The sequence below is a fragment of the Puntigrus tetrazona genome, chromosome 7 (genome assembly GCF_018831695.1).
Source record: "Puntigrus tetrazona isolate hp1 chromosome 7, ASM1883169v1, whole genome shotgun sequence".
NCBI lineage: Eukaryota > Metazoa > Chordata > Actinopteri > Cypriniformes > Cyprinidae > Puntigrus > Puntigrus tetrazona.
Window position 1 is genome coordinate 37725154 of NC_056705.1, and position 27678 is coordinate 37752831.

The following is a 27678-nucleotide window of genomic DNA, read 5'->3' on the forward strand; positions in this document are numbered from 1 at the left end:
ACTAAGGACAAATTGCATCTCTTCAATCAGTTAAGTAACAGACTGGACAGTGGGGGTTAACTGTAGCTCGAAAGCGTGGTTGTTTGAAATATGAATTTAAAACCATAAGTCCTTTGAAACCGTGTCATTAGGTTTGGACTCTGCTCAAATCCTCTTTAAACGATTCTTTAAAAACTCAGACAATTTGCAGCACTCAAGGTCATTCTATCCCCCCTTGCTACAACCCTTCTAACAAAACCGAAAATGCTTCAAACAGCGTAATATTAATGCACAAATGCGGCCTACAGGCAGATACAATAGCACAGTCCTTTATCAAGAAAGACTTCAAAAGTGGAGCCAGTGCCTTCGGTTAGCTGCAAGAGAGGCCCACCATCAACCCCTCTTGCCATATTCAAGCTGTTTTGTTTTTTCAAAAGAGCATCTCATTTCATAGGGAGTTTTCCTGCATTAGAATTAAACCAATATGGTGTGAGTGTGTCACATTCCTGAGCACAGACCCACTGGCTGCTCTTCATAATGAAGGAAAATTGGTTTCAACACAGGACAAAAGATGAGCTTCTGCGAAAGTGTTCTGCACTGATGCACACTCTACGTAGACACTTTGAATAAGTATTTTATTAAGTAAAGGAATGGTTCACCTAAATATGAAAATTCTGTTAATATTTAATATTTAGTTTTTGAAGAAATACACTTTACACTTTATTTGGATAGTCCACATTAGACAGTCTACTAATTATAAGTAACTTTGTAACAACATGTCAACTAATTCTCATTAATTTGCAACTACATGTCTAACTCTCAGGGTAGACTATTAGGGCAGGTTTACGGTTAATAGTTGCAAAGTTTGGACCCATCAAAATAAAATGTTAGAAGATATTAAGCAGACAGTCTACTAAAACTCTAATGACTGCTAGTTGACAAGTAGTTGCAAAACTACTGACTATTCTAATCACTTAGTCTAATAGACTAAGTGGACTATTGAAAAAAAGTGTTACCCGGCTCTTGCCTTATAACAATCCATTTTTGAATTTGGACACAGATGAGGGCTTTAGATGTAATCCTTAGCAGATGTAAATATTATCAGTGACTAATGACTTAAATATTACTTTAAAATGACTTAAAAACAGTCTCATGCTTTTAATATGCTTATTGTGGTTTTATGGTGCGTTTTACTCTTTTGATGTTTGACAGCCTCCTGATCTTTAGCATCTATGCCACACCACTGAGTTCAGTGCTAATATAATTTTTTTTGTTTTAAATTAAACATTCATACAAAACAGACTGCTGCAATTCAGTCCAGTGCAAGTTATTGTCATGTGTTTACCAGATGAGAAGAAATGGAATTTTAGTTTGTTCTGAATAATGGCATCAAGGTGGCTTATCTGGTGCTAGCAACAATCCTGAGTTTGAGCAGGTAGATGTAATATTAGTATTAACTTACTATAGAATGCACTCATTTGGTAGTGGGGTGTATTTTGTGAAAATAACTGACATGATGTTTCACACAGTGAAAAATGCATTGAGTAATGTATTTCATTATAGTGTGTGTGCTTTTAGTATGCTATGTGCCTTTTATATAGCAATTCAATTTGTCATATGGCACCTTTACAGGTGTCAGGAACCTAACATTTTTCTGTCTGAACATTTACCATCCAACTTGTTTGTAATAAATTTAATTGACTTGGGTAACCGAGACAAAATTTCAAAGTTTATCCGAAACACTTCCTGAATAAATGACCAAAGTGATACACCGCAACTTGCTTTGAATAAAAGCACCTGCCAGTTGAAGAAATGCAAATGTACATTGTTTATGTCTGATTGCAACGAGATGTGTGAGTGTTTCTTCCAACATCCTGTCAAATACTTTGTGAAAAACCTTAGTTGAAAGCCGTACAGAGCAGGAGTTCATTAATGGACCTGAACACCAGCATTGTGAAACATCCCTGCTGCTAGTAATCAGTTCTTTTCTCTTTCCCTTCCAAATACTGTAAATCAAATAATCACGAGAAACAAAGCGAGACACATGCACACAAAATACAGGCATATTGTAATCGCCAGCAAATACATATATGATAACACGCACAAAGGGCGTACGCAAGGGAGCTCTCATCTGATCCTGCTCCGCACGAGGCTTTGAATTAGCCTGGAACGTTGCATTTGATCCTCTGCATGAGTCAAAACGAATCTCCGAGCTGTGCTTTTAACAGCAAACTTCACTTGGAATTATATTTGATTGTAAGTCTTAATCAAGTTCAATTTGTCATAAACAGCCACTTCTAATTAGCTACGTGTCTACATATCTTGCTTAATATATTTTAATTAATCTTGTTCATGAATGCTCCCTAAGAGGAATTTCAATGTGACTGCTCTTGCAGAGAATAGCGTACCAACAAGACAATGAACTACTTGGAATGTGTGTTCGGGGGCTGTCAAATCATGTGCATGTTGCATTAGATTAATTGCAATTAGGGTTAATTGCGTTTTCAGAATCAAGCTCTCGCCAATGATCAGATGAACTATGCTGCTTATTATCAGATCCATGTGTGTTTTAATGGCAAAAATGTGCGTTTTAATTAAAAGTGACCTTTGTTGTGTTGTGTTCTTCAATCATGCCAAAAACGTATCACACAATAAACTTTTATGCTCATACTTTTTAATGTATCACAATGAGCAAGAAACATACTTGATGAAATATTTTCAAAGGAGTATATTCAATTACCATCTACAATCAACTTAACTAGGACAACAAGGTTTTTGTGACAAAAGTTTCTCTTTAAAAGTCTGAAGTTCCATGTGGTTTATGTATGTTAGTCTCCATGTAATTTGGTACAGTTTGGAAATCTTCATCATATAATTACAGTAACAAAAAGCTAACAAGACTACAGTATAGAAAAGACATCAAGAACAACATTTTTGGTTTAACTTGCTCTTTTTGTACATTGCAAGGCTGTAAGTTCTACCCTCGGATGGGCTACCTGGAGCCACAGAGCCGTGCTTGTGAGGCTCGGAGGAGGAGGAGGAATAATTTGAGGAGAACGAAAGAGAAAAAAGAAGAAAAAAAAGGAAACACAAAAAGCATCAAAAATGCTGTGGCACCAGGAGCCACTAAAGGAACAGGAAGCTCCAGCAGCAGTTCATTGTTGAAACTGGAGCAAATGTTTTTTTTTTCGTTTGGTTGCTTGTTAGTTTGGTTATTAATTTTGGTTGATTCGCTTTTTTGTGTTTATCTGCTTCCTCAGGAATGACACCCAGGAAAATCCCCTTCCCCTTGAACAGTAAAGTCACTCTTTATGGTTGGATGGATCCGGTCGTCTCCACGCCAGAGTGGAACCACGTCACTGAAGCGGGCAGGAGGAAATGAAACAGGTAGCAACACCGTGAACCGGGAGACAACGTATGCGAGTGTTTGAGTCCATCCCGTTCAGAAGTGCAGAAAATGTCCAAGTAGATGCAGAACCAGAGAGAGAAAAAGGAGATCAATTTCCTCTCCGTGTCACGTATGTCCACTGGTTGCAGAGTCCACTCCCGTCGGCATATAGTGTTAGTTAAATAATGACTTGATATCGGGGCGCGTCGGCCCTGCCTTTGGCTCCCATGCCCCAGTTTTGGTGTGTCAACAACAGCCTTCTCAGACATCTCAATGACATCTCTCAAGTTTCCCAGAGTTCGTTTCTCTTTATTTCCTTCTTTGTCATTTCAAAGAAAAGTGTTGATGTCTTCTTTAAATATATCTATATCTGTATACATGTTTATTTTCACAGTGGGCAAAAGGATGACCTCTACAGCAAAACCTGTCGCTTTCGTTCTCTCTTTGCAAAATGTCCACAAAAAAAGCAAAAAAAAAAAAAAAAAAAAAAAAAAATCAAGTATCCCAATGAGAGTTGATGTATCTCAGCCACGTGTTGGATTAACCACAATAAATATACACTCATCAGGGGCACCAACTAAAGTTTTTCGTGTTTTCGACTGCATGAAGCTTTGGCCACATTCATATAATTAAAAAAAATAATAACTGCTCAGTGCTTCGGTATCCTCTTTCGCCACGTTACAAGATTATTGTGTTGAACATCAGACTTGTCAAACCCTTTACTGAAGATTCAGCTTTGCAGTTCAGTAATGTTTTGGTGCGAAATGAAAGTAGAAAATAGAATACAAAGTATAAAAACTCAGACTGATGCTGGCTCTTATGAAACACACACACGCACGCGCACACGCTCACGCTCGCACATACAAAGTCCATGCTGGCTGAAACAGTTGTGAGGGATTTTGCCCCACACGAGAGCCTATAAAAAACGAGAACACTTTGGAAGCAAGAGATACACAACTGTGTCAAGACAAACAAATATAGGAACATTGTAACACCATAAAGTGGCCAGAGAATGATAGAAAACAAATAGATGTGATTTCAATTTAAAGCTGGCATTGTAACATTAATTTATAAATGGACGACAACAAAAACGAAGGAAAATAAAATATACAGTTATATGAAAATAACCATAAAGATATTATCTGAGACCAAAACAATGCAAAGCATTCAAAAATAAACTATACAATATCAGACTTCTCAAAAAAATAATTATGAACAATATTATAGATAACATGGATTGAGAGGAGTGGATCAGCTTGCAGATCAAAGGAACCCAATTTTAATAGCATGCACACCTAATAACACCAAATCAAATAGTTCTGCAAGACGTAATGCTTGTTTACACACCTGGACAAGTGTGGAAATATGTTACTAAAGCCAAATAGGACCCCGCCCCCCGCCCTCCCAAAGCATCTTTTAAAGATTTCAAAAATTACTTGATTTGGAAAAGAAAAGAAAAAGCAATTCCATTTACGATTGGATGGGGGCCATTTCGCTAAAACGCAACCATTTCCATTGCAATGACTTGGAGTGAGGGACCTCTTTGGACACTTCTACCTTGTCGTCACGCAAAAAACAAGGGGCACCTAAAACAAATCCTGCTTTCCCCGGTCTTATAATGCTTTGGAATGAAAATGCCCCTTACAGATCCGCAACAGACATTTTCCGCATGAAAATGGCTTTACACCCTGCAGACATGAATTCCCTACTTGCTTTTCCAGGAGGGAAACAGCCTTTCGTTCTGAGACTAGTTCTAAATCAAGAAGCATGATGACACTGGATCGGGGAGATGCGCAAGTACCAGACAGGTTGCAGTATGTACATTTTTGGTAACCACTATGACTTGGTGATCTAGTTCAAGTGAGTAAAGTCATTTAATGGCTGCAGGGATTCTGTTCACTCTCGACACATCATATTTGGAGTGAGGTGATATTCAGCAATCCATGATGGCAGAGTTACACAACAGCTTACAGTCACCTTAGAAATGGGATAAAATAGAATTATACTTAATTTGAATAAAAAGAAGCAGTCCTTGCTTAAGAAATTAAAACTCAGGTGTAGTATTTGGAATGCACTGTCATTTTTTTACAAACATTATATAGATCATTGGCTTTTAACATTGGTCTGTTCAAAAATGAAAAAATAAGCTAAAATGTCCTTTGGAACATATATTCACAGTCTTCAAAGTTCCGTTTTTGCAACAAGAAGGGAAAAAAAGATGTTGCAGGGGCAGGGAAATGGTTTATTGTTTGTTTCTTTTTTCTTTTTTTCTTAAAGCTTAGCCAAAAAGCAAAAGGAGCATGCATCTAGGTATTCTTCCTTTCCAAATCTACATTAGCAGCAAAACATATGTCCTCAAAGACCAGACCTTAGAATTTTTTTTTTTTTTTTTTTTACAGAAAGAAAACAAAAGAAAAAAAATGGATTTCATGTATGACAGAAACTTCAACAAAACCTCTATTTTACAAACTGCAATGGCTCTGTAACGGTGCTACTCCACAATGCAAGGACAAGGGCCCTTTTTGATTTTTGGTTTTCTTAGTATTTGACGTAAAAAAGCCACCTGTCTGCTTGCAAAGAAGCAAAAACGGCAACTCTGATGCGTACTTCTTTTATTTTAAAACTTTGTTTTCTTTCCTTAAAAACAGCAACAAATTCTCAAGTATAAAGAAGCCTCTTTTCTCATCTTTATGCACCAATGGTGAAAGTGTTAAGTCTTTGGATTTTCTTTTTGTTTTAAAGCGTGAGAATTATTATTATTATTCTTTTTTTCATTTTCATATATGACAACACAAAAGTTGAAATGAACATAAATCCTATAGCAGACTGCAGCCACACTACATGGAAACAAGTATCTGCTTTGTAGTGCTAAAGGAGAGGCAGTTATCTCCAAATCTACAAAGGCAGGGGGTACAGAAAGAGGAAAGAAAGGAGGAACAGATAGATAGATAGCTAGAAAGAAAGAGAGAAAGTCAGACAGTGGTAAGTGCACTAAGGTAACACAAATATAACTGAACAATTTTCAAACACACCCCAGATTTCTCTTTGCTTTTGGTCAATGCTGCACTGACCAAAGGTGAAAAAACCCTTGTGACAAAGATTGCGCTGGGAGAACAAAAACAAGAAGCTGAGATTTGGACAGAAATAGAGTAGAGATCGTTTCCTGCTCCTTAATCTAGTCTATTGGAATGACCAAGACAACATCAAATGAAGCGCCTTAAAGTTGGACGATACAAAAGCTAAATGTACACAAAGATTTTTCAATCTACCATACTGTTTAAATTCATTTCCAATGCAACAATCTACTGAACACCAAAAATGTATATATCTATCATAAATACAGAAAGTTTTTTTAAAAAAAAAAAAAAAAAAAAAAAAAAAAAAAAAAAGAAAAAAATCTTCTTCCCCCACCAAGTCTGCAATGCTTTTCGTGTCTGGGTAAAATGGGATTAGTAACTCTCCCATTAAAAACAAAATAAACAAACAAAGAACAAAAATTAAATGCTAAAAAAAATTAAGAAGGTTTAAAACCAGCAATTCAGCTACTCATTGAATGCCCAGAAACTTTAGTTGAGTCAGTATCATTTCTGAATACTTTCTGCCAATAAATGTCATACAAAAACAGAAACCTCTATCATTTGTTTGGAACAAAATGAATAAAATAATGACTTTTTGTAAAACAAGAAAAGGTTGTGAGCTGTTGACCTGAGAATAAAATAGACATTACATTATTTTTCTTTTCTTTAGCAAGCCATTGGTATCTGAATGCTTAGATAGCAAGAAAACTGTAAGACTATTCTCCCATACAGTACATACTGGCTTTATATGACTGTGCTATTAAGCGGAAATACTTTTGCAAACAAGAGACAGCTTGTTGATTAGTTGTTTGTAGAGAGATTTGTGGGGCCATTCAAATCAAGGCAGTCCACTGCAATACAGCATTCCACTGTCAATAACCCACTGTTGACTGCTGTGACCTCTATTCATATATATATATATATATATATATATATATATATATATATATATATATATATATATATATATATATATATATATATATATATATATTACGAGTTGTAATAAACTAAAACCAGCATGTTGATATGGGAAAACAATCCACTAACATTTAAATTTTTGGTTACAAGCTTTGGAATTGCAGTTAGTCTTTACACATCTTTTTCTGAAATTGGTTTGTATACTTTAAACATATTTTAAACATTGCTGCTTTTTTCTTTTGTTTTCTTTTGTCTTGTGTTTTTTTTTCCTTTTTCTTTTTCTTTTTTTTAAATATTGTTCATCACTGAAAGCTTTTACAATCTGATGGAGTCCGATCCTACGCTAGCGAGATTACTACTACAACTACTGCTGTCTTTGAGACAGCCAGGCTGTTGTGGCTCCTCTGCTGGCCTGCCCAGCCTGTCTGCTGACTTCTGACTGCTGTCAGAATCAGACTCGTCGGAAAAGACGTCTGTTGGTATCGAGGTCTGGACCCCTGAGGTGCTCAATGAACTTGAGGTAACCGTTGAAGGAGAGGAAACTGGAGGAAAAGAAGACAATGCAGATGAAGGGGGATTGGACTTCCCAGCTAAAGCTCTGGAGAAAGGGGTCTGGGACCATGATTTGCCTGTAGCTGTTGTGTTGAGTGGAGTGGCTGTGAAGGAGGAGGAGGTGCATGAAGATGCAGACGCTGAGGACGGTGTGGTGGCTGACGTTGTTGGCGGAGGGGATGGGGTGTTGTTTGCGTGAGTGGCAGACTGCGAGGTAGATGCGGTGTTAGGACTGGGGAAGCAGGCTGAAGAGTGAGGTAATAAATTAGTAGCGTGCTCTTTGGCATTTCTGGATCTCTTGATTGTTCTGTGTTTGTGCAAGGCTGAATCCAGGTGTTGACTGAGCGCTTTGTCCCCTTCTAGTGTTGTGTCACAGACGAGGCAGTCGTAGAGGCCACCTTCTGCTGCATTCCCACTGTTGGGGACCCGAAGCAACATCTCTTGCAGGTTTGCCACAGACTGACCAAAAAAACAAATTGACTTGAGGTGGCTGATAGCTGCTTCCTCCTTGCTGAAGACAGCTTGACACTTGCGGCACGCCAGCCGATACTGAACTTTGGGGACGATATATTGGTCAAGATGGGGGTCTGCACCTTTGCCATCCACTTCATGCTGCTCAGTGGCTAGGTTGTTGTGAGTGGAAGAGGTTTCGACTGAGGAATTGCTCTTTTGCTCCTCTGTTTTTACTGGATCTTTGGCAGAGTCCTTACGGTCCACCGAGTTTTGTGACGTTTGGCTTGCTTTGGGTTGCTGGATCTGCTGAAGCTGCCGCTGCTGCTGCTGAAGTGCCTCCTGCAGGCTCTGCTGATATTGCTGGTAATGTTGAAGCAAAGATCCTGGTGACAGCCCCATCAGGGCCTGTGATAAAGCTGGGTTGTAGGGGAAAAGACTTTCCATGCCATACATGGGCTGAAGATATCCACCTTGAAGAGCACCTGGTATCTGAGGGGCATAATATGGAGAGAAGCCAGGCATAAAGTAGGGCAAGAACTGACTTGTTAGCAGAGCTGTTGGATCTGAGGCTAAAGCTGCTTGTAGAGCTTGAAGTTGGGCAGTATCGACCACATACTCCATGCCAGGTGTTGGCATAGAGGTGGCTGGAACAGCAGTGTCTGGTTTTTCTTTCTTGGCACTGGCAGCAGAAGTGGAGGGAGCAGGAGTACCCCCAGCTGAGGATGGTGTGGGGGTCTTCTCAGCCTTCTCCTTGTGTTTCTCTTTCTCCCTGGCCCTTTCAGAATCACGATCTTTGGGGGCATCAGGACGAGGGCCTGGCTGGGTCATCAAAGAGTTTGATGTAGATGTGGGGGTAGGGCTTGAGTGGGCGACAGATGTGCTGGCCTGAGCTGGGCTGGGCGAGGCCAATGAAGAGGAGGAAGGGGTCTTGTTGGGTAAACCAGATGTGGGGAGGCTGGGTGAGGGTACACTGGCACCAGGCATGTTCAGGAGGTTTGGAGGTTTCGGAGGGGTTAAAGCTGCGGAAATTGACACAGAGAAACAAAACATGATTAAGAATGTTGCAATATACATCTGAGAATTAGTAGTTTTACATCATGCGTCTTCTATTTCAAATAACTCAAATTCATACTAAAGATATAATGTGATGACATACCTGAGTTGGATGAGTTAAAGCCTGGTATGGAGGGACCACCGACACCTGGCAGGAGAACAGGGGGGATCCCCTGTAGATTTGGGTAACCTGACTGAAGGTTCAAGGCTTGCAAGGCAGGTGTGTCAAACATCCCTTGTTGCTGCATGGCTTGTTGTTGTGCTAGTCCCAGGACTTCATTTGCTTTCTTGATACGATCCATCTCCTGCTGTGCCATCAGCTGGCGAACCGTAGCTGGATCGAAGTACTCTTTCTCTTTATCAAGCTGGCTTCCAATGGTATCCTTTACTTTGGAGATGTGTTGCTGGGAGAAGATATGGTCTCGCACTGAGAGACGGGCACTGTATTTAACACCACACAAAGAGCATTCTGTCTTGGGTCCCTCGTAAGTCGTCTGGTTAATACCAAAGTGCTTAGCCATGCTAAGCTTTGCCTTCTTTTCCTTAGCACGAGCATTTTGAAACCAGACCTGAACAACTCTCTTTGGAAGTCCAATATCATTGCCAAGTACCTCACACTCCAGCATGGTCGGAGTCCTATAATCATTGAAACAGGACTTGAGCACCTTAAGCTGAAGATTAGTCATCTGTGTTCGGAAGCGCTTTTGACCAGGTCTGTCTCCACTATCAATGCTTCTGCTTCCAGAGGCCCCTGGACTTGGTGAACAAGGGTCAGCCAGACTAGATGTTTCACTATAGTCAATCAGATTTTCATTTTCAAAGTCTTTTGTATAGAAGCTTGTTGCAGGGCTCACTAGTCCAGAGGACATCTGTTCATCATTCTCCAGGGAGGGGACTGCACCCCCAGACTTAGAGAGAAAATCTCCACTGTTATGGCTGTGCTTTGCATCAGCACTATCATTGTCAATGTTTGCCTCATCACCTGTGGTAGTGTCAGTGATGGCTGTATTCACAGAAGAGCAATCATCATTATCAAGTTTATTTTGATCAAAGTTTGTGTTCACTGAGGAAATGGTTGGGCTTTCAAACTCCTCTGCTCCCTCAACCTTAATAGATGTTGGGCTTAAGAGAGCCCTGGGGGACAAGTCCATGCCTTTGCTCACAGGTGATAGTGACGAACTTTGCATGTCATTGTTAGACTGGGCAAGATGAGCATAGCTGGAGATATCCAGTGGATCCATCTTCAACTGCATGGCCTCCTGTTCAGGTAGTAGCCCAGAAAGCGCTAGGTTGTAACCAGCACGCTTAGCCTCATGCCAGTGGCGTGAACGAATATGGGCCTCAAGGGCAGTTTTAGCTTTAAATAGGGCTCGACAAAATGGGCAGCGGCGGTGCGCTTGAGCTGGCCCAACAGCCCGAAACTGACCTTTTCTTTCTCTAGCTCTTGTGTTTTGGAACCATACCTGTACCACTCGTTTTTTAAGCCCCACTTCATGAGCAATGTGGTCAAGCATTTTACGAGTAGGATTGGAGTCAAGCAAATATTTCTGGTAAAGAATCTCTAGTTGCTCTGGTGTAATAGTGGTTCGTAGGCGCTTGTCTCGTTGTGGCTCCTCTCCACTATTCATGCTGTCACTTTCTCCTGGACTAGTTCCCGCCTTCTCCTCCAACTTCCTCTTCAAGGAGTTCATAGTGGATGTAGGTGTTGATGGGGAGGTGGCAGAGTTGCTGGACATTTGCGGTATTGCTCCTGCAAGGAGCTGGCTAGCAAGCAGAGGATTACTAGGATCAAACAACATGAAGGACATGTCCATTGGGCGATCCAAAAACTGTGGGTGAATGAACTGATTTTGGACACTCAGGAAATGCAGCTGCTGGTGTTCCTGCCAGTGTTCAAATGATGGGAAGGCAAGTTTGCACTGCTCACACTGGTACGGGATCATTTGTTGGGCCAATTGCTGCTGTGAAGCAGAGGCTAAATGAGGATTAAGGGCCATGTGGGAACTCTGGGAGGTCTGACTGGTATGTGAAATAGAGGGACCACTATGCTGTTGCTGTTGGGAGAGGGAAGGTGAAGAAAGCTTTGAATTCTTTGGGACTGTATGTGACTTTTCCTCTCTTTGTGGTCTCTGCTGTGGAGTCTCAGATGGATGGATGGTTTCCTGTTTCAAAGATGTCTGCTCTCTTTGGCCCAATGATGCTTCTGAAGAGTGTTTTGATTTTTCCTCAAAAGAGTTTGATGTGTTAGCTGGTGTAGGCTCCTCCTTTTCAGATGCCGTGATGTGAGAGAATGCAGAGGATGAAGGAGCAAGAGGGCAGAGGCTTGAGGATGAGGGCATTGGTGTTTGACCTGATGAACCAGAGGGAGTATAGTATTCATGAGAGAGATCCATAGAGTCCTCATTTAAACTGTCGTACTGCCCATCTTCCTCCTCGTCTTTGTAACAGAGCTTCTTTTGGTGTTTAATAAGGTCAAATATGCGCTGGAAAACCAGGCTGCACTTCTTGCACTGATAGTTTAAGTTGGTAGTACGAATGTATCGGTCATTGGATAACTCGCGTCGATCACCTTCTTTTCCTCCATCTCCTTGGTTCTCATAATTTTTACGTGCTTTCTGTCTGGCATTTTGGAACCACACAACAATGACTCGAGTTGGAAGGCTCAGAAGATTGGATAACTGCTCAAACTCATCATCTTTAGGATAAGCATTAGCATCAAAGAAATCTTGCAGCACCCTCAGCTGGTAGTCCGTGAACCTTGTCCTTGAGGACCTCTTATTTCCAAATGATTCCTGCTTTTGAGGCTCAGGAGAGGGTGGCTTTGAATCAATTTTGGTATCTTCGAGAGTTGTAATTGGAGGGTTGTTAAAATTATAAGGTGAGTCTTTGTTTCGCTGTCGTTCTTTAAAGAGTGTATTGCGGAACCAGTGCTTGATTACTTTCTGGGGGAGTCCTGATTTATCTGCCATTTCCTTAATTTGTTCCTCGTTGGGAGAGTTGTTGATATCAAAATATTGGCGAAGCACCCTTAGCTGGTCATCTGTGATACGGGTGCGGGGTCTCTTATTCTGTTGCTGCAACATGGCAGGGGTAAGCTGCTGTTGGTAGAGCTGGGCCAGATCAGTGGCCAGACTGGGCTCCACAGCTGGCAGTTGGGCAGGAATCTGAGAAGGTAATGACTGGAGTGACATGGGCTGCATCATTAGTGGAGAGAAGAGAGGCAGATCCATTGGCATTGGAATTTGGGCAAGCGGAACTGGAGGCTGAGGAGTTGGAGCAGTTGGTGGTGTCAGGGTAGGAGCAGAAACGGGTATATTTGGTGTTGGTACCCTCTGGGGAGGCGGAGGTGGGGGTGGAGGTGGGGGCGGTGGAGGAGGTGCAGCAGCTTCAGGTGTCTGAGGTCTCAGTGGGTACAGCTTGTCATATTGTTCCCTGTACTCTTTGGCAAATCTCTCTAGGAATCTGAATGGAAAGAAAGCCTGGTGGATATGCTCCTGATGACTCTTGAGAATCAATATGTTGGAAAAGAGCTTGCCGCAAGACTCACACTCCAGTTTCTCTAATCCTTCAATGGGGTCAACTACTCTGGTGATACCAGTTGGCCCACTGCATCCAGACAGAGATCCTGTTGGCTTTCTTTGTGCTTTTTGCTTGTTCTCATTGTACTGAATTACTAACTCGAAGCCAAAATTCTCCAGTAGGGCTTTGGTGGCATTCCCTCGGGCATCTGAAGCAATCCTTGGAGGAGGAAATCCAGAGTCATGGTTCACATTTACAACAGCTTGAGAAAGATCTTTCTTTTCTTTGGACTTGTCTGACATATCTTTTAGGGCATGATCCTCAGCTTTATCACTAATTTCTTTATCCTTTGGCAGCTCTCTTTCTTTCTCGGCATGAGGAGATGGCTTTGGCTTTTTGTCTATAGGATGAGAAAGGGCACTCTGCTGAAGTAAAGCCATTTGGCTTGATCCTTGGGAGTGGGAATGAGATTGGTGCTGTTGCTGAAGGTGGTGGTGCATAAGCTGTTGTTGTAAACAGCTCTGCTGGACAGAGTTTTTCTGTTCTTCCAACAGTGAAGCAGCAGAGCCACTCAAGTTCAACGAAGAGCTGCTCGGGTTCATTTCTGGATTCAGTTGAAATTCTGCTCCAGGAATGTAAAACGGAAAGAGCAGCTGTTGTTGCTGAAGAGGCAGAAGAGCGTCCGTTGTCATAGGGAAGTGCTGGAGAAGAGGGTTAAAAAGTTGGGACTGAAGGAGAGCAGCCTGCTGGAGCTCTTGTTGGAGCTGAGCCTGTGCCTGTGCTTGAGCCTGGGCCAACTGCTGCTGCTGTTGCTGGAGCTGCTGCTGATGACCCCTCGAGGATAGCATATCTGCAAATTTCTTCTTTTTCACTTCATGATTCTCAGAGGGAGAGGGATGACAGGCTGAGTTACCCAAATTCTCAACACTGTGAGAATGACTTGACAGATGATTACCTCCCATGATGCTCTGTACTGTCTGAGCTCCAGCTGGAGAGCTGCTGCTGTTGCTGGAGCTGGTAGTTGAGTTAGTGGCTGGAATAGGGCTTGGGGTTGAAGTGCTATTGGAAGTGCTTCCGCTTGGGCCACTACTGCTAACAGCACTAGAAGTGCCACCAGCTGCTTCAAGCTTTGCTGCCCTGGCCTTGGTTTGATGAAGAACAGAGCGCATATGAATCTCCAGTGTAGAGCTCTGGCTGTATGCTACATTGCAAGTGCTGCACTTGAAGGGTTTATTATCAGGGCTGCTGGTAGGCTCTGGCTGACCAGTGGTGGATTCCTGTAGAGCCCTTTTGACTTTGTGTAAGTGAGACACAGAGTTGTAGTGTACAAGAAGGATATTTTTTGAGTAAATGACTCTTTGCAGACTGTGCACTTAAAAGGACGGGACGGATCTAGAAACTTTTCCATAGTAAAGTTGGGGCCTTTCCTAAATGGCAGGGCTCGTTTGGGTTCAGATCCAGAATCTTCTTGCAAAGATCCAGAGTCACTGCCAGTTGGGCTTTGCTTTTCCTCTGGGTCGCTTTCGTCTCCCTCTTTCTCATCATCAAGAAGAGCTCCCTGGTCTTCTCCAAGTGAGGGATCACCCATAATCATTAGGTCTCCATTCATCAGTAAACCTCCATAGAGCTGCTGGATGTCAGCTTCACTCAACTCTAGGTGACTGGTCTCCAGATGCTTCTTAAGTGCCTGTAGGGTCCTGAAGCTGCGCTGGCATAAACAGCACATTGTGGCTGCTCTGATTACATGGTATTGGGAATGCAGCTGAAGTTTCTCTATTGTCTTGAATGCCAAACTGCACTGGTTGCAGCGATATTTGTAGACATGGCGATCAGAGACAGGCAGTTGGGGCCTTTTATTGTGTACCTCATTGAAGTGCATCTGAAGAGCATTGGAGGATTTAAAGACTTTGTTACAGCCCTTTTTCCAGCAAAGGAAACCGGTGGAATCATCTCTTGCTGGCTGTTGTTCCTCAAGAGGAGACTTGCGAGCTTCAGAGGTGTCTGTGGCTAGAGAAACTCCTTTTTCAGGTTCAACATCTGCCACCTCTGCAATTAGAAAAATAACATGCATAAACATAACAACATAAACATATTTATGTGTTTTTAAAATGTTTGTCCTCAGTTACACAATATTCTAACCTGCTTGTTTCTTAATGTCATCAGAGTTTGAATTGACCATGGACTGAGGTGCAGTTTGAGCATCTTTCTCTGGTCCAGGGACTGGTATGAACATGCTTGCTGGCAGTACTTCTGATGCTGCCACCTGGAAAAAGAAAAAAACATAGCATTTTTTAGGTTAGTTATAGGCCTTAATTAATAGCCTCTTGATAAGAAATGTAGAATATCTCAAACAAGTTTACACATTTAAATGTACACATTCAAAACATAATGTCTGCACCATATACAGTAATCCATCATTGTAAACAAAAATTTGTGAAAGAAAAAGATTCATGTAAGGTGGTACAGGTGGGAGATGTGCTATAAACATAAAAATAATTTGACAAGATAATCATATTATTTGAACTGGCCACAAACACATTTACTGTCCCCCTCTTTCATACAGGCAACTTAATTTGCCATCCATGGAATTTGCACTTTGATCACCAATGGTGTTTTGTCATGCTCTGCGATAGTTCTGCTGCTGCAGCCAATTAGTGTGATGGGCTGAGTGGTCTACCTTGGCCAGTTGAAAAGCTTATTAGAGAGCCTAATTAAATAAGTCTTCCACCTCATAAAATGTGCTTTTCATTCCAATAGAAAAGCATGGTGCAATGGTGAAATGCCATCATTCAGCCTGGAATTCTGGGTAATGCAAACAACTGTCAATTTCTGGATAATGATCAACACTTTAACATACAGCGCACATTAATATGTTTTTTTTTTTCTTCAGCAAACCGGAATATTTTAATCTAAACAATTATGCAAATTATTACTTGAAACAAAGTCATTAATAAAATAAAAGTACATAAATTTAAATGTTGGTAGATGGCAAACGGCATGTTTTTCAGTCAATTTAATTAGAAAATTTAAAGTAGCAATGAATATTGTTGTGATAAAGGTGCACCGAGGTTTGCCTGGCACTTCAAAGGTTGAAGTTAATCAAGTGTGAATGACAGCAACCTCCCTTCTATCTTTTAAGTGCACATGATTCTCCATGCATTGCTCTCACTCTCTCGCTATCTCTCTCTTTCTCTGGATAATAATAAAAAACAGATTCATTAACAGGATCCTATTTAACAATAATCAGTGATTGAGATTAGAAAGGGCTGGGAGATGAGCCACTGTGTGCTTCACCTTCCTTCAATTAACTCCCCAAACTGAACAATCAACCTCACTCATCATGCATTTCAATACCCCAATCCCAGAAATATGTCCCTCTTCTCTCTCTATCTCTCTCTGCGTGTATCTTTTTTCAACCCTTGCAAACTCTGTGCCTCTTTTTCCTTACCATGAGACAACCAATTCTATTTTTCTTACACCAGATATCAGCTACGTCTTTATTTATTTATAACTGAACTCTAGATTTCATAACTTCCTTCAAAATCTGAGCATACTTTCTAAAATTAGTCAAGTTATTAAGGTTATGTTAACCAAAGGTTATGTTAGCCACTATTTTCCCGTGAGAGACCTAAGCAGGCATAGTATCATTACATGGCTGTTTGACTGGTCTTCTGAGATCTGAGAGACGGAGCTGTTTTATAGTGGATTTAGAACCTAATCACAGCCAGCAGCTTTAACTCAGTGCCATCAAATACAGAGTGCCACACAACCCCACATCTTTGAGCCCGTAACACTGACAAATAGTCAGTGAGTGAACCAGAGACGTCCATAAACATCTGGTTGCTGAAATCAAACTGGGCAAAATGTAGCCCTTTTTTCCTGCTTTTAGTTCCCTCCCTCACCCACTCTCTTCCTAACTAAAAGTGTTAAATGATTGTGACCAGTATGGAGAATTCCAGAAACAAAACATGCCTGTGATTAACATTACAAAGTGGACTGTTTCTAGACAACTGCATCATTAGGCAAAGAGCGCCGAGTGCTGAGAGTATCCCAAGGTCACTTTTAATTTGGACCGTCTAATTGGCAAACATAGTTCCAAATGGCTATCATCTAGCCAGGCTCAGAATTAATGAAGCACAATTATTTTCATTACCCCTATCTTAGACAGACAGAACATTAGACACAGAGTGAGGGAGCGAGGGGGGAGAGCAAGAGAAGAGGAAAAAGGAGGAGGTAGGGTGAGTGGAAGAGAGTGCATCTTTATGCAATGTTTGCAAGAAATAAAAGTCACCTGATTCAGAATTCATTAAGCTTGTCTACCTGACACGAAGAATAGCATAGAGTACCTCTCAGTCTCTTGTTACTTGTAAAAAAAAAAAAAAAAAAAAAAGGTGCTGGTGTTTTAATGTGCATTGTATTAGCTCAGTTTCTATCATGCACCGCACTTGTACAGCGCTCGGTGCGTTATTACCTCTATAAAAGAAAAAATATTGCTGTCTGGACTCTACTAATGTGTTCACCATTTGCTTTCGGGCTGGGGGAGTGGAGATGCCTTCACAGAATTCAGAGTGATTGGCCAAGCAAGCAATTCAAACACCACAGGCAAACTTACACGTAATTATTTCACTGCTAAGATTCGGTGAAAAAAAAACCATGAAAGCAGGGTAGTCTCAGTAGAAGCTGAAATGGAATAAGGTGAGTATTCTCTGAGGGACCGGGCAGACTAGGCTGCTGGAGGCCTGAGCGCTCTGGGACTAGAGAGGTGGAAATAACGTAAAGGGATGATGTAAGTATTACTGCTTCTAGTGAGTGCCTGGAATACAAATGACCTTGGTAATCACAAGAGGCTTTTATAATTTTTCCACTAAACTGAGAACATTTCTTCTAAAGTTAAGAATTACAATATTCATCCACTTTGTACAAACCAACTGTTTCTTCTAATCAGCTCTGAAATTAAATAGAGAGCAAACCGAGGCTTCTGTAAGTCTACAGGTTCGCAGAATTTTTGCCTGAGAAGACCCTTGTAATGCGTAAAAGTTCCAGAGTTTCAGAGATCTCGACAGTGTCATGAAATGTGCTCTGATCTGCCAAGATGATGGCTGCTATCAAAAGTGAGATTTTTCTATAGAAACTCAAACATTTGGAACACGATTGAGATCTCAATTAAGTACCCTGAGGTAAAAATTAGCAAAAAGAAAAAGAAGGAATGTAATCTTGTAATAACACAGGGAAATTATATTGACCATAAAAATACCTTACCAGTGTTACTCCCAGCCATGTTCATGCTTTTTCCTTACACAAACACATTTTGAATATACAGGATTGCCAATGAGAAGTTTCCTTTGGTGATTTTAATTAAGCCTTGAAATGTTACAAATTAGACAGAAGGCAACAACCTTCAGTCCACAAAGGCAGAGTGAGAGGGAAACTGTGAATCATTTGTGAGGTTGATGTCTGACATGATTACTTCTGTGAACAGCAGTAAGGCCGTGTTGCTTTTATGCAAAAAGCATATGGCCTTCGCACCACATAACAGAAGGGCAGTGAGGCCTCAAATGAAAAACAAAAGATTGCAGAGAGAAATGAACTGGGCTTAATAAATATCCATCCACTAGACAGACTAAATGGGAAATATTTAGCAAGTTTCTTTTGACTTTGGAAGTAAAATAAACTTGTTTGAATGCCTTGGACGTTCGTTAAAAGAAAGAAATGCATGTATATGAAAAAGAAGGCCCCTAAATACTCTTCTGCAGTAACTTACTGTGGCAATTAGCTTGTCGACGCAATCTGGTGCCACGCTGTGGAGGTGAGTGAGATGGAACTGCAGGTGGACCTTGTTGTTGAGCATGTCCTGGCACAGCGGGCAGCGAAACATGGGCTGCACTGAGTGCTGCGTCATCACGTGCATTCTGAGCCGGTTCAGATCTGTGTTGCTGAACTTGCAGTAGGGGCACTGGTACATCTACACAATAACAAGAAGGTAGAAAAAGAACATTATTTTCTTGAGAACAGTGGTAAAATCAAGGGCAAAGCAAGGCTAGTCTATCTCCCATGCAGTGAGCAGTGGGCTACTCTGAGAGGTAGACACTTCAAAGAGCTCTCGTCTGTCAAATATCATATTGATTTTTCACCTTTTGCACAATTAGCACTGCAAGAGCAGCAGAAAAGATGGAGAAATATAATATTTTTAGAAAAAAATGCATGCATAATTTAAAAAGGCCAGCTACATTCTACTACTCTATATTAAAAAGGGCTGAAAACAACATCCTTGGATATTTTGTTAATTAATGGGTACAGTTAATGAGACCTACATGCCTGGGGATTAGATAGGGTCTATCTGAATCTACTCCACAAAAACAGACAGAGAGAATTTTAAATGTTTTGCAGAGGCTGTAGATTTTCCTCCATACCTGCTCTCCACTGCTCTTCTCAGCGGTCCTGGGTCGCTTCGACGAGAGGGGGCTTTCTGCTGCCTCGGACCTCGAAGAAGGCCGTTTGGAGGGGACCGGGGAATCCGTCTGATCCCTCTCCGATTGGTTGGATGCTGTCATAGACACAAAAAGAAGCGTACTTGTCAAAACACAGCACCGATTTGGCAGTCAGGGCATGCAATCAATCAATAATCCAGCCTTTACAAAAATGAAACGCAGTAAAACTGCAGTTTTGTGCAGTATAATGCTGCTGTACAGCACAATGAAAAAAATGTATCACAGTTAAAATGGCTTTTATGAAGCCTGTTATGCTGAGCTTACTAGTAAAAGCAGACTAAAATAAAATTGTTGCAATAAATTAACTTGCTAATGTTGAAACAAAGAATTTGGTTTGATGATATTTAAGTAGCATGTGAAAGTCAAAAAATATCTTTTTTTTTTCAGGATGAAGTGAGGTAAACAAATGCAGAGCATTAGAGTTCACATAGTTCAAAGCTGACTTGTGTCATATCACCATGCCATTTGCTGTCATATCTTCACTCACAATGTCGATTACATGGATGCAATATCACAATTACGGTACAATTAAGAAGCTGCAGTCGCTTTTTGTAAGGAAGTGAGTAGCATGCCTTTCTAAACTGTGATATATAGGCATTGAGCAGGTAACAGCAAGGCCGGTGGATTGCTAAGGCAGTCTGCTTCCCCTCCAAACCAATGTAGTCTTTTAACCGCTCCTCCCATGGCACTTAGAAGAGGCAGTGCGCAATGCTTTGACGGCTTGTCTTTCCCTATGTTGGATGTTTAGGACATCAGACACTGGCACAGACATCTAATCAAAACATTAGTTTGCCACGGTGAGCAGCTTTAGGATGCATGCTCTCTCAGATGAAGCCATTTGAAGTGTGGCTTCAGCGAAGGGATTCGCCCAACTTGAAAAGAGTCAAATATACCACAGGCGGCTTCAAAATGTATCAAGAAGAAAGAGCTCTGTTCTGGTTCCTATTTCGATTCTTTTTCCTTGCTTATTTGCACTTCTCATTGGAATACGAAATTACATTCCCTAGTTATTTTGGTTTTCAGCAAATCTTATAGAGTTTCTTGTTACATTTTGCTATAGTTTTTAAAAAGGATTCTTCGCAAACTAAGAAAATATGCAAGTCGGTTTCTAATATTGGATCTATTGGTATTGGCGTGGCTCATTTCTTTTAAAAAACAATGAGTGCATGGACAAAACAAAGCTGAAGAAAGCAAACTAGAGATGGCAATACAGAGCAATATCAGAGCACATGGTAAAAATAATCAGCTTGTATAGAAACAAAATCAACTGTAAGCCAGTGAGGGATCGGGAGAACACACTGTTCACGCTTGCTAGGGGAAAGAATTCACAGTGAAACTTAAGACGCCCTCTCTCACCAGCCCATAACGAGGCTATAAAGAGTTAAATTTGGCATGATTTGTCCAGTCCAGAAAGGGCAAATTGAGAGCAAGGGATTGCAGGGAGGGGTGTGGGGGTCAGTTTAAGCCGGGCTGACCATGTTCCTTGGGCAGACATTAAAGTGTCAGGTCCAATCAGGGCAGGGCAGCTGAGCGCCGCCTTTAGTGGGGGGCCCTACTTTGGGGAACGCTGCCTGCTGTGGCTCCCAGAGACTCCCCCAATCAGGCAATGCTGCCCTATTAGGTCGAGTCATGGCCAATCCCATTAGACACATCCACCAATAAACAAAGGAAATGTTAAACAAAGGAACCTCCCATTCGTTGCCATTAACCTCTACCCTCCATCCTGGTACTGTCCAGACCACTTCCTCCTTACTGCACTGCTCCTACTGACAGTGGCTGTCTCTGTGGCAAACCCTTGACTCTAGCCAATATCCTTGGTAACCAAAATTTTCCACCAAAAACAGCTGTAGTTATTTTTACTACAGTAAAACACTGTATTAGCCACCACTCTAATCAAACAAAAGCTGCTAATGCTATTTAAAAGGCAAGCTCTACATTCAACAAAAACTGCAGTAGCTGGGGTATTTTGGTGGTTACCATGGTACATTTCTGTGCAGGATAGATTGGAAAGTAGGCAAAGTGGCTTAAAACACAGAACGATTAGCTAATGCTTTTGTGCTAAATGCTTTTAAGCTAAATACATGTAAATAAACCAACAAAACAATTACCTGTGACTCTAAGCATGATTGAAAAGGGGTTAAGTACACTATTTGAGTATTACTTGTGCATTTTTTCATTGTAAATTCTGTCTAATAGACAATTGCAAGTGAATAACACGAGGTCGGGGAGCAGCTGCCTGCCGGAGGCCTGCAGCACGTGTGGAGGGGAAGGCGGCCCTTTGCCTCTGGGCACAGCCGCACCTCGTCACGGCCTGTTAGGACTCCATAAATCTGATCAATTGTTTGCTTTTAAAAAGCCCCAAAAACCCACTTCTGCCACCAAACCCCCGTGACTAAAGCCCAGCTACCGTATCCTGTTTTCTGTTGTCAAGAGACGGAGGGAGAAAGCGGGGAAAAAACATCATCACAGAGCACGCTGGAACAAAATGGAGACCAATAAACAGGCAAAGAAAAGGGACTGTTGGCATGTGCAATGCGTGTGTGTTCGGCACGGTTGGGCGGCCGCAGGAACATGCCTCAACATCTGAGCAGGTCAGATCCATTATTAGAGACCATGACCAGAACCTGATGGCTGGGCTCTCTTTTTCTCTGCCCTCCCTTTCTCCTCTTCCCTGGTCTCCCTGCTCCATGTGTGTCAGGTTTGGGTATGTTTACTGCGTAGACCAAGGCCAGATCTTAAGTGCAGAGTATTATGTATTTAATAAACTTAAAAAATTGCGAAATGAGATAAAGTCATATACATGCATACATACTGTGGGATTTCAAATGTAAGAATCTGTCTTAGATCTACAGCCTTAAATGAAATCAAAAATACTAAGGCAGTGATTCATTGTAGTTTACTATATATATACATATATATATATATATATATATATATATATATATATATATATATATATATATATGGTGACAACCTTAGTTTAGGTTCCAAATTTCTAAATATTCTGAAATATTGTTTAAATAGCCAAATATTAGCCCACACTAATAAACTCAAAATTGCAAAATATCAACCTAATGTGTATTTGTAAAATAATACTGATATTGAGCAAGAATGTCTAAAATCGATTTTCACACACGTTGTTGTGAAAACAAAAAACAACAAACATTTTTTCTTGAGATTGTGTTTTTAAAACCACGCGGTTTTTAACAGGCAGGAGTGGGACCTACTTCATCCTGTCTGTGCAGTTCTAGCCCCCCTGTGCCTTTTTTCATCCTAATGTAGTATCTGTACATCTGACCTCAATTCTACCATTCAGCAGTAGACCGCGCTTGCAGCTAAACCCACAGAGAAAACGACAACGCCCCAACTTTCATCTGACATCACAAAAGCCAAAAGAGAAGCAGTGAAAAAAGTCTTAAAAGTCAATTAGGTGATTATTTATTCATGGGCCTTTTCCGTAAGCAGGAGGTCTTTGTTCTGGAGTGTCCCGTAAGTGAATTGGACTTTGGCACCTTCTCGCAACCCCTGGAGCTGAGAAGCATTTCTCAGCCAGCCAGAGAAGGCTGTCAGTGCTGAGTGCTAAGCCTCTAAATCAGAGACGTGAAACACTTTTAGCGAAGGGAGGCACTGCAGAAGTATATGACTGACACGAGCATGACAGCAGTAACGCAACAAGTCCTGCGCCGCTGAAAATGTCCACAAATGTAACCACAGCTGCCATCATATTTGGAAGTCATCTTCTACGAGACTAACTGGACACTGAAAGTGGGCGGACAGGGAAGGAGCAGAAAAATGATCTCTCCTGGCATATGGAGTGCAGCATGTGCGTTTGCAAAAGCCTAAGAGTTCTGGAGATGTGCTTTGGAAACGTCAAGTGGTCAATTTTTCTTTACTTATTCCAACCCAGCTTTCGCTTCAAAAAAGCGCAACCATCAAGAGCCCAGTTTGATCCAAAGGTGATCAGCCAGCACGGTCTTTCAGGGTAACCTGGTTGACCATGGAACTAGCTGGATAGACTAGTTAAGAAGCATCGACAACAGTATCTCATGCATCGCTTTTCAGGAGGTCAAACCTCTTCAATCGTTCTCTCATCTGTCCTGCTTTTGTCCCCAGACCTTCTCTCTCCGCTCCTCATGACAGTTCTCCTCCCAGTCCCTATGCTATTTAACCATTAATGCGAAGGAGCGGTCCAACTCCCCAGTGTTATAAGTCATTCACTTTTACCACGGCTAACAATAACTGAATATTATCTTTTTCTGCCCATTCCCTTCCCCCTTTCATCCCTCCTCTTTTTAATCTGCAGGCCGCGTCGGTGCCCTGAGCAACAAAGGGCTATATTCCATTTCACCTCATATTTCTCAGGTAATTACTCTGCATCAATTAATTTCAAATAAAGAAAATTACAACCAAAGCCTAACGCCAACGCCACTCCATATTGCGGCTTATCATATAACAGTTCCCTTGGTGTATAACCCACTATTAAATGAAAGGACCACCTCCATGGCTCTGCAAAGGAAGTGCCCATGTAACCCCACAGGCGTGACTGCTACAAAGACAAATTTAAAATGAAGAAATTAAAAGGAGATATCAATTAGTGGACGTGTTATTAATCTTCCGATGGCTAGGCGGGAGCTAATGCTGCAATCACCTTTAGAGGACATATTTGCACTGACACACATACATGCAACTCTCTCTCTTTCTCTCTCAGGACGGCATGCCAATTAGAATACAGGGAGTAAAACTCATAAACACAGGTCTCTGTGAGTGCTGGCTCACAAACAAGGACAATTTATAGCCTATTAGTCGGCAAGACAAAAATAATTTTAATTTAAGGGATGACAAGCTTTTAAAGGACACGATATGAATATGCAAACGCGTCCGCGCTTTTAAAACGGCTCTGATTGATGCTTTGTTTCAGAGAGAGAAGGGTGTTAGTGAGAACTTCAGTGACACGCTTTTCAGATTGTTTCACTACCCGGTAAATTCATCTTAAAACACCCTCAGGATGATGCAATAAATATGGCATCATAAAAATCATGACAGTTTTCATCCGTATATGTACAATTTCTTGCGGAGATATTCACGCAGTCAGCTGACAAGCGTGACAGCTACGGTTGCATTTACTACGATTATAACACGCCGCGGCGAGAGCTCCTGCCTATTCACATCAACTCCTGTAAAATCTATTGATGGACATCAAGGCCATGAAATAATGCTCGAGATGGAAACAGATCCGCTTGTAATACACTTCCTCTGCTTCCAGGGGGTGCTAATGTTCACCTTGCAGTCAGAGGACAATTATTTTGCTGTCCTTCTCAATGCTGTCTCTCCTGTCACACACACACACACACCATCCCCTGTGCATCCAATCACTGACATTCATAGATTTAAGTAAATATATAAGGCAAAAGAGATGGAACCAATTTGGAGGGCTGCTGCTGCCGTGTCAGATAGCGTCTGACCCGAATCAGATTATTCTCCCTCCCTCGCTCTAACCCCAGTAATTTGAAAGTTGGGGGTTGAAAGGAATTATTCATAAACCTGCCGAGGACTGCAGACCCCTCCCCACCTATATTTATGTTAAACATCTCAAATCATATTGTGGTTGCTCTTCCAGTCCTTAAGTGAATTAACAATCCCGCTTCACATTGGCACATGCCTTCCACGTTCTCAGTCCATCTGTTACGCACTCTATCCTTATTTTCTGTCACACATCAGCTGTACCGCTCTTTCTTTAGTAACACCCCACTGCGTAAATGCAAACCCAATGGATGGAGGCTGAGCTTTATATATGTCATATACTGACCTAATCGAGGTAACCTTGTAAAAGGTGTCTGTGTGTGCTGACATGCCTAAATCATTCCCATCCAGCACTAAATGACGTGTTCAAAAGAGACCCATCGGATCGGCCACGGCTTGACTTCGGCTCGGTACTAACACGCTCAACCCGAGAGTCATCTGCGAAGCACGTTTCAACACTGCGTTCGCACGACTGGGACGAGAAGAAAAACTTCAACAACACTAATGACAGGCCCTAATAACAGCCCGCGCAGACAGGGTGACTCAAATCCGCTCAGATGCGTGCCTCGAAATAACAGGTTAGCCACGTCCCCATCGCGACGGAGTCCAGCGGCTCACCGTTGACGCATTCTTAGACAATCTCCAGCCAAAACAAGAGCGCCTCTGTTTACTAAAAGCATTCCAGCGCTTCCCAGGCAGAGTTCAGAAAGCCTCTCGTCTCACGCCGCTCTGTCCGTCAATCATGAAAGCGAGTTCTAAACACGATTAGAAAAAGAATATAAAAGAGCTTCCATTAAAGCAGCACCAGTATCTTAGATCACAACACCGCCAGGTTTTCACTCTTCCACCCCCGTCACTCCTTCCTCCCCTCTCCACCTCTCCTCAGACATCAAACGGCACCCTAGACCTGGCTTCCTAATGCACGCTATTTTTAACTAAGCGTTCCTAATAAGCTGCTGGGAAGCCTGTAAATTTTTCATATGCAAGCACATCTTTCCTTTGTGAAAACACAGAAACACACTTATTTGGTGATTAGCAACTGACAGGGGGAGGAAAGGAATTGAATATTCTTGTATGGAATCGCATGCCTTTCAGAAAAAGACGCAGGGCTCCTAATGCGCAGAGTCGTCTTCTTCGGCACCACAGGTAACGGCTGAATTATTAATCAAGCAGCTCATTTTAATGCTTTTTAAAGTGCTTTATTTTGATGTGTTAAAATATACTTTTAGCCATTTTCAGGCAAGCGATGCATATCATTATTTCTCCCCATCAAAGCCGAGTGGCACACGCTCAAAGTGCACAAACAACTCAGCCTCATTTAAAATGAAAGTTGAAAAAAAAAAAAATCAAAAGGCGTTCTAAAAGATTTGCCTTCAAATGCTCCAATGAACTTTTTTTTTTTTGCTGTAGTTTCGGAATTTAAAAAATAATGATAATAATAATAAAACGTGGAACATGTAAAAGACTCAAAATGCTATCATGAAGAAATAAAGTTATATCCTGTCGCCTGTGAGGTACAGCTGGAGAGAAAACACTTGTTCCAGACAGGTGCATGCTCTGACTGCTTCCTCCTCACAATCAGACGGCTTCCATACACTGGCACCGATTGAACTCCACACGAATGGAACATCAAACGTGAGAATGGACACCAAGTATTCAGAGCGGTGCGCACCTGTCGAAGGACATGACTGATGCTGAACATCTAAACTACACACGCATGTACTGATGTGTTTCCCAACCGTTTTTTGTCTTATACATTCAGCACCGCCAGTGAGTTTCATTTCGTCCAAAAGAAGTGCTTTCCTATTAAACCATAGTACACTAGATATTATTTAGCGACATTATCATCAAAGTCACCTAAAAAAATAAGATAGAAAAAAACAACAACAATTATTGCTATTTCGTTTTCTTAAAAAGTACTGAAAAGGCAAAATCACGAATATTTCTTTTTATTTATTAAAACTTATATTACATATGTGTCATATCATTTGTATGCTTTAATTGATGCAATACGGTTTAATTTGTTAACATGTGTTAACTGAATTGGTAGTTAATACAAAATTTTAAAGTAAAATTACATAACATAATTTTAAGTAAATTATGTTAATTATTTAATTGTTTAAGGGACAATTATCAAACACCTGCGTTTTTTAATAACTAACATAAACAAGAATAAATCGATACTTTTACTAAATTATTATGTATTGTTTATTTTAGTTAAATTAGACATAATGGGGAGACTTTTATAGTATATATCATGCACAAGTACAAATGACTGTAGTAACAAACCATAGGCCAGTTGACTCTCTCTCTCTCTCTCTCTCTCTCTCTCTCTCTCTCTCACACACACACACACACACACACACACTAGCTTGTAACGGAGCACGTGCTGCAGGCCCTCGCAGCTTTCCGAACACATCAGCGGCACAGCAACGCACCACTGATCTCCACTTACACCTCCACAGGCCTCTCTCTCTTCTGCACTCCACTCCACTCCACTCCACCACCCCGAGCAGCCCCCCTCCTCTTAAACCACACCTCTCTATGAAACCTGACACCTGCACCTGCCACAACCGCCCCCATCCCCGCCTAAATACTCCTATCTGATAGCATTCTTCAGAGGTGTGTGTGTGTGAGGCAGAGAACACGGTCACATGTGTTTAGACACATGGCCGCGCAGTAACTCTGTAAGCAGGCCCTGACTTGTGTTTTTGTCACTTGACTAGAT

General features: G+C 41.5%; 1 protein-coding gene across 1 annotated transcript in view; it reads right to left on the bottom strand.

Annotated features, from left to right (window-relative positions):
* Nucleotides 1-2636: 2636 nt before the first annotated feature.
* zfhx3b (zinc finger homeobox 3b) overlaps nt 2637-27678 on the bottom strand; it is a 145506-nt gene continuing 120464 nt past the window's right edge. Inside the window, 6 exon segments of the mRNA XM_043243809.1 lie at nt 2637-9389; nt 9527-14287; nt 14290-14988; nt 15082-15205; nt 18704-18904; nt 19353-19486. Of these exon segments, the coding sequence (XP_043099744.1) occupies nt 7681-9389; nt 9527-14287; nt 14290-14988; nt 15082-15205; nt 18704-18904; nt 19353-19486 (7628 nt within the window). The 3' untranslated portion in view covers nt 2637-7680.